Genomic DNA, 12,116 nt, shown 5'->3' with positions numbered 1-12,116 from the left:
AACAGTGATGATGGATTCCATGACGTTGCTGATGATTGAAAGTAAACTAATTGGTCTGTAGTTAAGGGGATTGGTTTTTGCACTTTGTTTCTGTAATGTAGTGATGTTGGCAAATTGCCAAGCAGATGGAATGTCAGCTAGGGCAAATACTAGGGTGAAAGAGCAGAAATAGATGGTTTCAGAGCGGCAGATCAGGTTTTTAGAGACTTGTGATGATGCCTTGCACTCCATTTGCAGAATCGGAGTTGAGGTCGAGGGTAGCCAGAAAGTTCTACACCTTCACAGGTGCAAAAGACACATAGTCCAGAAGTGGTTGGGTACAACAGAGAAAGATAAAGATGGGTACTGAGAGTGAGGGGGTTCGGGACACAACATTTGGAAGCAAACACAGAATTGATGCATTTAGCCTTTTCACAAGCAGAGTCGGCTGTGTTACCATTTGAAGTAAGGTAAGAAATAGGAGGGGAGCATTCTCCCGAGACAGACTTAACAAGGCACCATCATGTTTTAGAGGGAGATGAGTTTAAAAGTTCAATGCTGAGGTTGGCCAGATCTCTTTTTCTTGCTCTCCTGAGTGTGGGTACACACTTGTTGTAGGATTTGTGGAATGATCTGAGATTGCCTTCGGTCAGGTTTGCCTTCCAGGAAGACGAGGCAACTTGTTTCAAATCGTCTACCTCACCACATAATTCAGTGTGCCATGGGTGGGAAGAACGGTGGGATAACAAAAGCCGAGATGGGATGAATCTGTGCATGATAAAGAGCAGGTTTCTGTGGAAGAATTCCCAGGCTAAGTTAACAGCAGGTGCAGTAGATATAGGAGATCGGTGCCCAAGAGAGATGGCTGCTTGCAGTTCCTGCCAATCTGCTTCAGTAGACTGACAGACTTGCTGGCAATGAGGCAGCTCTCTGAGAATTGCCAGAGAGATGTTGAGTCTCAAGCATATGATCAGATGAATCAATTGGAGCAGAGGAAGACCAGGAGACAATTTTCCAGGGTAGTTAGTCATCACAAAGTCCAGAAGGAAGGATTTGTGATTGGGGGAAGTTTGCAGAGTTAGTCAGTCCCATGGAGTCACAGAAGTCCTTTGCTGAAGTCCCATGGCTGCTGAGAGAGGTACCAACACCCAGCCAAGCTGCATGGTGACAATTGAAATCGCCACATATGAGGACGAGATAGTTGGGATGAGTGGTTAAAAGCTGGTCCATGTTGTCTGAGTGAGAGATGCAAATGGAGACTTTTTTTGTGTTTGCTGAAAACTACAAGTATGGAATGAAACACCCATCTAATTATCAAGGCTAGGGTGTGTTGAAATGAGCCACCTTTAGAGGCCATTTTTCCCCGCAGAGCAGGGGTTGGCCTTTTTCGGGCACCGTGGTCTCCTTTTTGAAGCAATGTTTTATGGCTGGATGCCCTTCCTGCCGCCAACCCAGTTAGTTGCCTCTTGCGACACACAGGGAATTACCAGTGAACTGGTACTCAATTTGCCGACCTGGAAAGAATGACAGGCTGACTCAACCCCCCTGGTGTTAATTCAGCGATCGACCGGGATTCGAACCCAGGATCCTAGGATCCCAAGCCGGCACCCTAACCGCTAAGCCAACACCATGTTGAAATGGGTGTGTTGAAATGCAATGTCTCCTATTCCTTTTGTCCAAAACAGGTAAATGTATTTGAATGAAACAAAGACATACTAACATCCATCTTTATTCTACCAAGATATGTGGAGGTACTCCATTGACAGTCTCTCACTCTCTGGATCCAAATGGTGCACCCAACTCTCATCTCCAGTCATCTCCAATCATCTAATCTCCTGTCATCTCATCTCCAGTCAGTCATCCCAACTCTCATCTCCAGTGCTTCACGCTTCACAGCATTGACAACGTCGTGCTGCCATGTGCAGACCGTCTTTGTTTCATTGGAATATCTTTACCTGTTTTGGAGAAAAAATCGGAGGCATTACTTTTCAACATGTCCTTGTGTATATTCCAAACACTCCACCTCCCCCCTTTCCTCCCACTCCAATCCCTTTTTGTAATCTGTATGGGACTGTCATTCAGGTTTTATGTATTCTGCACATACAACAGAAGCCAAATGCTTTTAGGTGTTTCACAACCTTAGTTGTGGTGTGTCCATGACTTTTTCGATTTTGATAGAAATGATGAAAGGAAGCTTATTTATTAATTTTTTGTTTATTGAAACATTTATTTTGATATTTGTTTGTTGTTTATTTATTTATTTATCTTCCCCTCTCTTCCTCCACTGCTGGCATAATGATTACAGCTTTGTAATGTGCTACGTTTGACCCCAAATCCTTTTCAGAATCATGATTGGCATGACGATTCGTTGCCATTGACGTAAAGGAAACGATTACGTGTCGTATTAAATTTCTCATGCCATTTTACATCTCTGCTTTATCATGGCAGCTTACTCTGGCTTCCTCCTCCATCATGAACCTTTGAAGCATTAATTCTGGCTTGTTAATCCATCCCATTCCAACATGATGCTCGCTGGATCACCTATTAGTTAAGGTCGTCTTGAAATTGGTATTTTTATCATTTAAATTGTATTTTTACCTCCGCCTCCGAAGGTCGATGGAGGTTATGTTTTCACCCCTGTCTGTTTCTCTGTCTGCTGTGAACAAAATATTTCAAAAAATTTTAGACGGATTCGGAAGAAATTTGGTGGAGAGGTTGGGTATGTGACACGGACGAAATTATTACATTTTGGTGAAGATCCGGATCTGGATCTGGATCCGATCATTTTTGTTTTTAAGTGATTCTTTACCATTGAGATATTGGGCAAAAAACGACAAAATCAAGATATCTCAAAAAGTTGTGGACGGATTCGGACGAAACTTGCTGGACAGGTTGGGTGTGTGACAAGACCGAATCGATTCGATTTTGGTTATGATCCAGCTTTGACATTTGTTTAATTTTAAGTGATTTTTTTTCACCATTGAGTGATGGGGCTAAACGCTACAGGTATGTAGCATGATTTTTCAAAAAGTTGTTTATTACTTCGGACAAAACTTGATGGATGAGTTGGGTAAGTGACAAGAACAACCCGATTATATTTTGGTTCATGTCGGATCCAGATCTGACCTATGAGTGGGATACAAACAGTAAACTGGTCAGCCTGGCAGAGGTATGCTCTCTACCTTGTGCTGTTCCAGTTCATAATTAGATGATTTGATTGAATATTTAACGTCGTTGTATAAACTTATTCATTATTAATCGTATTAAAAGATTTTGTTTTTGGTTGTTGTTTAATCTTGTTTGCTTTGCTTTGAGTTTGCATGACCTTTGTGGTGACATGTTGTCATGTTTAATGTTGTACAGGTAGCGAAGGAATGTTATCTTTATCTATTTTGGCAATTTTTCGCTGCAATGTCTGCGTCGCAGATAGCACTTTGATTGTTTCACCGATCAGTTGTACATGTATGCGCGAGTTCATAATTGCATACAAATGTGTTGATTACATTCAGGTTTGTAGATTGATAACAGAAAGCATTGCAAAACCCCTGACTATCTATGATGCGTTGCTCAAGTTTTTAATTTACACATTGTCTGCTTTTTCATTTTTGTGAGAACAGATGGAATGATTTTCAGTGGCTTTGCTGTTCATCTGCTCGTTTCTTTCATTGCAAATCCTTTCCCTCTCCCCTCCCCCCCCCCCCCCCCCCCCCCCTCCTACGCCCCTACCATATAGTTTCGTTAAGTCTAAGTACAAGCTGCAGAAGGAGCTAGGCTTCCCAGCCATCTGGTACAGCGAGCAACCAAATCTCTCATCCTGCACACCATACTTTCAGCCCGGACCTCCAGAAACCCCGGGAGATTCCGTGCATCTTATTGTGTGCGTTCACGGCCTAGACGGTATGCCTCGAGACGACAGGACAATCTCCTGCTCGTCATACCCATTCGATCAGCTCCTTACATTGTCCCCAAGCCGTGAAAGATGCTGAAGTGTCTTGTTTTCTCTTTTTTTTTAAATCCCATCTTCATTAGTTAGCATAAACTTTCCTTCTTATTTTTAATTTTGGAAATAACTGCAGATATGTAAAAAATAACAATGAAGAAAAATGTATCGGACAAACCTCTTCCAACAAAATCAACTTTATCAAGTTCATTCAGTCTTTACACAGTAGTTTGAAAGTACATTTTGTAGATAGCTTGTTCTTTGCCTCTAAAGCATATTTACAAGATGATGAAGTGTGTGTGTTTGGGAAAATTGATGGCCTAAAATTGATAGGCCTACCCGTGCTGTTGCCTCGACAGGAAACTATGCAGATCTGCGCCTTGTCCGGAGCTTTCTCGAGCTTGGTTTACCTGGCGATAAACTGGAGTTTTTGATGTCTGAAAGCAATCAGGCAAGTTTTAGCTTTTACTCCTTTCATGTTAAAAAGTTCTTTTTTGGGGGTTTGCTCTAATGCTTTCTTTTGTGCCGAATGTGTTTCCAACCTTTTTTGGTTTACGTAGTGGAGGCTTGTGGAAGAGCTAACACTAGTACACTGAACGGATGAGGCCGCAACAGTAGAAAAGGAACAGTAGAGAAAGGGGGGAAAACACCAACAGCAGAGTTGAAGGCCAAGATGGAGGCACATTTGGACAACCAATGGGTGTGGGGAGGAATGGAGGGCAGGAGAGGATGCACGGGGTGGACAATATGGATGCATAAGGGAACTCCAAGGAGGGTAAACTGGAAATTTAGGAGGAGGTTTATAACCACACTGCCAGAGCATTGTCTGCAATTGTCAAAAACGAAAGCACTAACTCCAAACAAACCCCCTTCAACGACCTTCCTTCACATGCCAAACTAGATGGCCCCCAATGAGTGTTTCACATTTGCCATAAACTGATGGAAATTGTGGGATTGGAGGGGCTGCGGAAAGAGATATTGTAGGCTACTCAAGGTGCACCTGTGGAGTAGATAAAATAAATTGTGGACAGATTTTGTGCTTCCCAAGAAATAGTGGTGAGTATATCTGGAAAGAACATAAAGGTAGAACTGAATTGGGGAGATGGTTCCAAAATCAAGTGATCTGGAAGACAAATGAGGGGTGTTGAGCGATATCCTGGAAGTTTTGGAGTTGAACGAGGAACGGACGGGTTAACTGACAAATGTGCACAACCCAGGTAGTTGGAGACCATGACCTGCCTCAGTATGACCATTTTTCCAATTTCCCTTGCAAACACCAATTGCAAACGAATTACTTCCTCATCACCCCCAATAACTTTACAGGCTTTAGGCATTTGTATAACGTTCAATAGAGTACCGCTCTTTGTTGTGGAGGTGTACACAGCGCTATTGACATTGCCCATCGTAGTATGAGGTGAACTGATGTCGCCGCAAGCCCAAGCACTGTTCCAATCTGAGATTAGATCGCAAAGCATTCAGATGGAGCACAACACCAGAGCGCTGAAGGTGTTGGTCGATGCTGAGTATGACACGGCATATGGCACGAGTTCACTATCTATATTGATCCTGTTAAGCGGTGTGAATGCAACGGGCCTGAGACTCTTTATAAGAAAGGATGGCATAAATTTCTGAGTTCACTTTCAGGGGTTTGAATTCGAGCAACATTATTTTTCATGTGCGGAGACATTCCAGAAAAAAATATGCTGCAGGAGTAAAAAAAAAAAAAAAAAAGGAAGCTAATTTTTTGGGGATTTTGAGGGAAGAAAATAGTCTCTCCAGCTCAAGACCTCAATGATCAAAGTGGTTTGAATCTTGCAAATGTCAAAGCCACCACGAGCTTCAGCTCAGGTACGTTTACAGTTTATTCCGCATGGCTTAATCAGGCGTCCACAACCAGACCTTCACTGCTCGGACATGGTATTTCTTGCACAAAATAATTTGACTGGTATCACATCCCACACCTGTGATGAGCTTGTGAGTGCTGCCACTTGGTATTCTGTTCTTGCTTTGACTACACCAGGGATAACGTTGTAGGTCACCTGATACGTAGCTTGTACGTTGAACAAACCCAGATGGCAGTCTCCAGAGTGCCACGTGGACCTTTATTGTTGTTTTGAATGTTGTCCAACTGCCATTCGAAGGGAGCTGGGATTGCTAATTGGACAGCGTGATGCCTATCCCACAAACCTGGCATGTTGAACTTTCACTACCACAGGCTCACTGGGCTTTGCCTGTGAACAGCAACCCAATCTGCTGGTGCTTTGTCCCACCACGGATGAGCGTGATCAAAATTAATGGTGTACGTGGCAATCTGAAGACCCCTTGAAAGGTCCACCTGGTATTGTAAACAGCCAAAAGGAATGGTCTTGTGAAATATTCCACATACTCCAAATGTGTATGATCGTAAATGAGCCAGCCGCCTCAGAGTTGTCGACTTGTAAGGGTTGCATACTCCATGGTGCGCTACTTCTTCTGGCACTGCAACAGATCGAACCCGGAACCAGATAGGTCATAAGTGGGCATACTGTTACGAGCTATCTTGAATAACTTTCCTCGTGGATTTTCTTTGTTGTTCATGACAATACCCACAGGAAAGCAAGGTAGTACAGTATCGGCATCTGCTTAATGGTTGATCGACAGTGTCCTACAAAGGCGGTCCTTTATTGAATGGAATTTGCAGGGACACAGGCACAATGACAAATGGGTGACTCTCCACGACACTAACAGACGTTTGATGGATGTACATGACACTTTTGCCATCTGTGGTAAGATATGGCAATGTTTGGTGCAAGCAGGACGAGGTACCTGACTTGCTAATGTAAAAATTGTGTGGAGTCAGTTGGGAATCGAGCCAGGAATGCCATCTGGATGTTTCGGGAGATGCCACAACCACTGACAGTAAAAGTGCACGCAGGAATTACTACCATCCTTAGGGGCACTTCATTGAGTCTGTGGCTGAAGATCTTATCAGCAGGAGACCACGGTGTTTGCACTTTTGCAAGGTTATTTAGGCGCACCAGTCGGGTGTCCTTTTGCTGTCCAGATTGGGTCGGTTCATCCCTGCAGTCTTTGGAGTTAAATACCTCCCTTCTTCCTGCACTCCTTTCATTTCCATATCTTTACCTCTACCCTCCCTCCAACCCATTCTCCACCTCCCCAAACCAGCGGGAGCCCATGTAAATCAAAGTGGACCTCTGGATCGTGGCATGCAGTGCACATCTGTCCAGCGGCACCAGCCGCTTTTTAAATGAAAAAAAACCCCAGGACATCATGCCCTGAACACTGCCTGCCGGTGGGTCGATTGGATTCGGGATCAAATCCGGTGCACTCTCCATGCCATTTTGAGGCCAGAGGTGGTGGGGCGAGCAACGCAGATGGGGGTGGTGTACTATTAGTGTCGGCACTGCATTGTCTCGCCGGGTGGATGCAATCTTCGCCCACTCTGAGGGAGTCAAGGGAGGCAAACAGAATAGGTGGCTGGCTGCTGTGAGGCTTTGATTGAGAGGGCGTGCCTAATAGTACCTCCATTTATTTCCGTACACCTAGCTCCTTTCCTATTTCTTGGAGTTGTTGTTTTTAATTTATTGGCCAAAGTTGATGTTTCCTAGCTAACCCGGAAGGAGTTGGGGTAAAACCTGTTCTTGTACAAAAGACTAGATGACTTATTTATGTGCTCGATTTCCGGATGTCTCATGGTGGATCCTCTGGCATGCTTTGAGTGCTAAGTGGTGCTGTGACTAATGGCAAGGTTATGAACCACCTTCAGAGGCCATTTTTCCCCGCAGAACAGGGGTTGGCCTTTTTCGGGCACCGTGGTCCCCTTTTTGAAGCAATGTTTTATGGCCGGATGCCCTTCCTGCCACCAACCCTGTTAGTCGCTTCTTGCAACACACAGGGAATTACCAGTGAACTGGTACTCAATTTGCCGACCTCGGAAGGATGACAGGCTGAGTCAACCCCCTTGGCGTTAATTCAGCGATCGACCGGGATTCAAACCCAGGATCCCAAGCCAGCACCCGAACCACTTAACCAACACCAGGCTTTAAAGGTTATATTAATAGATTTCAAAACATTAATGTTTTTTATCCTCCACCACAATGTTGGTCAGGTCTTTCTCTTCATCTTCCTGGTATATTTTGTGTGATTCCTCCCAAAAATGTGATCGATATGTTTATTACTTGAACAGGAAAATCCAAACTGTATTTCGTTTTCACTTTTCCTCTTTGTATTCCCTTTGTAAGTGTTACTTATTCATGCATGTTGATATTTTATGCTCGTCATGAACACCAAAGACATTACAACGCAAGTTGCAATTTAGCAAAGAATATGCCAGGAGGTCATATTGTCACGCACAATCACCAACCGAGGTAAGGCCGGCAGGATAGTTCCATTTCTAATTCTGACCCAACTCCAAACTGCCATCCTGGTGTTTCGCAGGCAGGGTGATTCATCATTGTGTGTTCTGTCCCTCGGATGGACATTAAACTGGGCGTCTCGTCTGCTGGAATTAGTTGATGGATGTTGAAGATACCACGGTCTTCGTCGCGAAGGCCACAACACTCTCGCCCAGTGGACCCAGTCCACAACAGGGGAGGAGGGGCAGGTTTGACAGGTGGGTATAAGTTATTCGTCGATTGAATGATCACTACTGGTCAATGCAATCCATGTTCATAACTTATGCCTTCCTGTCAGGTCTCTTCAAATAAGCTAGATTGGCACGGCGTGGAAGTCTGTGGCGGGTTGGCGAGAGTTTTCCTCTCAGTGAATTATATGAGTTACTGAGAGGTGTGACTCACCACAGAGAGGGGGGCTCTAGCAAAGGAAGAGTCTTCAGTTAGCATATCTCTCAGGTAACATGACACAAGAGTCATTACTATCCTAGTAGGCCGCCCGAAGGATGCCACCAAGGGCAGCAGAAAGGGAGACCGATAAGTGCTAATTACCTCCGCCACCACAGGTGGATGGAGGCTATGTTTTCACCCCTGTCTGTTTGTCTGTCCGTTTGTTTGTTTGTGAACAAAATATCTCAAAAAGTTGTGGACGGATTTGGACGAAAGTTGGCAGAGAGATAGCGTATGTGACAAGGACGAAATGAATAGATTTGGTGAAGATCCGGATTCGGATCCGGTTACTAGAATTTTTTAAGTGATTCTTCACCATTGGGAGAAAGGGACAAACACGATGCACAGCAGGATATCTGTTTTCACCCCTGTCTGTTTGTCTGTCCGTTTGTTACTTGGCAAATTTTTTTTTTTTTTTGCAAGCAAGTATGTTGATCACTCCGGTTTGTGTGTTTGTCTGTCCGCTCACTTATACTTGCCTTCAGGTTACAGTTTTTAACCGATGTACACGAAACTTCACCAAATGGTAGAGTTTGTTGTCCGACAAATTCCTATATATTTTTGAGGTCAAAAGGTCAACATAGGCCAAAGGTCAACCACTTTTCTCAAATTTCTAAAATCCTCAATTTTAATCCGATCGACTTCAAATTTTGAATAGGATTTTCATTTCAGTTAACTGAATTCAACCACCAACTATTTTTGAGATCAGCATAGGCCAAAGGGTCAACATAGGCCATAGGTCAACAACAATTTCAAATTTCTAAAATTCTCAATTTTCATCCGATTGACTTGAAATTTGAATGGGATTTACATATCAGCATACTGAAACCAACCACCAACTATTTTTGAGGTCAACTTAGGTCATAAGGCCAACATAGGCCAGATTTATAAAATTGTCAATTTTAAACCGATTAACTTAAACTTTGAAGACAACTTGCATATCAGGTCACTGAATTCAAGCACTAATTGTTTTTGAGGTCAAAAGGTTGCTCTACTGAGTGCCATTCTACTTCGTTATGTTTTGCCAAGCGAGTGTCGCTCTATGAGTAATTTTTCATGTGTGTTTGTGTGTTTGTCTGTCCGCTCCCTTATACTTGCCTCCAGGACACAATTTTAAACCGATCTTCACGAAACTTTACCAAATCGTAGAGTTCGTGGTCCGACAAAACCCTATATGTTTTGGGGTCAAAAGGTAAAAAGGTCAACATAGGCCAAAGGGTCAACCACTTTTTTCAAATTTCTAAAATCCTCAATTTTCATCCGATTGACTTGAAATTTGAATAGGATTTCCATATCGGATAACTGAATTCAACCACCAACTATTTTTGAGATCAGCTTGGGCCAAAAGGTCAACATAGGCCAAAGGTCAACCACTTTTTCGCATTTCTAAAATCCTCAATTTTCATCCGATTGACTTGAAATTTGAATAGGATTTACACATCAGCTTACTGAATTCAACCACCAACTATTTTTGTAGATCAGCGTAGGCCAAAGGTCAACCACTTTTTTCAAATTTCTAAAATCCTCAATTTTCATCTGATTGACTTGAAATTTGAAGATGATTTAGATATCAGTTAACTGAATTCAACCACCAACTATTTTTGAGGTCAAAAGGATGCTCTACTGAGGGCCATTCTGCTTTGTTCTCTTTTGCCAAGTGTCGCTCTACGAGTGATTTTTCATTTGTTTGTTTGTTTGTCAACAAAATATCTCAAAAAGTTGTGGACGGATTTGGACGAAATTTGGCAGAGAGGTAGCGTATGTGACAAGGACGAAATGAATAGATTTTGGTGAAGATCCGGATTCGGATCCGGTTACTGGAATTTTTTAAAGTGATTTTTCACCATTGGGAGATAGGGCCAAAAATGATGCATAGCAGGATATCACAAAAAGTTGTGGACGGGTTTGGACGAAACTTGGTGGACCGGTTGAGTGTCTGACAAGGAAGAAGTGGTTCAGTTTTGGTGAAGATGTGAATATGGATTCGGATTTGAGAATTATTTAATTTTTTCAGTGATTCTTCACCATTGAGTGATATGGCCAACCAACCAGGTGGACGGATGTATGCCCTCTACTGAGTGCCGTTCTAGTTCCTCTTGTGTTGTAGTTCTCGTTCATTACTCTGTCAATAATGAGGGCACCATCACCAGTCACGTAGATTACGGATACAATCCAACACCAGGCATCATCACAAGAAACTGCCTTATGTTGTGTCCTCACTCTGATAAGGAGTTGCAGTGATATTCACAGGTGTGCTCTGTATGGTCCAAATACCACTGGCAGTGCCCTGACAGCCATGGCGGTTTTTCCTCAGCGGAGGTTGCTTGTAGGTTTGGGAGGACCTCCTCCACTGAAGCTGAGGCTTTTCCTTGCTGTTTGGCCAAGGATGGTCGTCGTTGGAGATGTTGAGTCAAGTTCATTTGATGAGCCTTCCAGAGCGACACCACAAGTCTGAGAGATTGCTCCCAACCCCTACCCCTTCCCCTCTACTCCCCACTACGTGCTCCCTGCATACAAGGACATGGACTGAAAAATCCATTGTAATCGGATCGAGTAATTCTAAATGTTCTTTTTTTTAAACTATTATTTACTTTATTTGTTCTCACTTTTTATTTTACAGGAGTGAGGCTCATGAAGGAGCAAGATAGAGCTGACAGTGGAACAATCATCAAGACAATAAATTAATAGCAAAAGAGGACAGGGAGAAAAGGGATAAAACATTGAAACTAGCAAGTAAAAGGGTTGAGTTAGTAAAGGTTAATGAGGGTAACAAAGATCATGGGTCAGAATTAGGGATGATAAGAGATGGCGGCTTCAAGGCACGTGTGATATATGATAAATGGGCCTTGAAGGGATTGTCTCTACCATGAGCCTAGCGATCCTTAATAAATCTCTCACTCTGCTTTATAAGGTTTGGCGATTGAAGCATTTATTTTCGAATAACTTCACCAGACAAAATTGTTTGTCCACATATTTCGGAGTTAATTTTGTTTGGTGATGGATCGACTGGTGTGGTATGTGTGGTGTGTGCATATATGATAATACATGAAACCGAATAGCGAGGAAAGTAATTAAATCTCTTGGTACAGCCATAAGCTCTGGGAAGGAAGTTTGAAAAGTGAGGTTTGTATTGCAGTGTTGACTGGCTGGATGGACACAGCTGAAGCTGTAAATCTACTAGACCCACACCCGAAGCTCTGGACCCACCATTTTTTTTTATGTTGAAGGCTCCAGTCATGGACTATATAGTCCTCATTGAGGCCAGTCCTTAAATAAAAGAGCTGCATTGATAGAAAAGTGAAGAAAGAGAGAATAGTCTAAGAGTTGTTGAGGAAGTGAAAAATATGCTTTTTGAA

General features: G+C 43.0%; 1 protein-coding gene across 2 annotated transcripts in view; it reads left to right on the top strand.

Annotated features, from left to right (window-relative positions):
- FAM135A (family with sequence similarity 135 member A) overlaps positions 1–12,116 on the top strand; it is a 141,166-nt gene that overhangs the window by 97,022 nt on the left and 32,028 nt on the right. Inside the window, exons 15-16 of one of the 2 annotated variants that reach the window (XM_078767679.1) lie at positions 3,713–3,876; positions 4,279–4,370. In XM_078767679.1, coding sequence (XP_078623805.1) covers positions 3,713–3,876; positions 4,279–4,370 — 256 coding nt within the window. Of the gene's footprint in view, positions 1–3,712; positions 3,877–4,278; positions 4,375–12,116 lie in introns of both variants that reach the window. The other variant, XM_078767680.1, reaches the window with a different exon arrangement.

This window comes from Myxine glutinosa, chromosome 13, assembly GCF_964187855.1.
Source record: "Myxine glutinosa chromosome 13, kmMyxGlut1.1, whole genome shotgun sequence".
Lineage (NCBI taxonomy): Eukaryota > Metazoa > Chordata > Myxini > Myxiniformes > Myxinidae > Myxine > Myxine glutinosa.
This window is presented reverse-complemented; position numbering and strand designations above follow the sequence as displayed.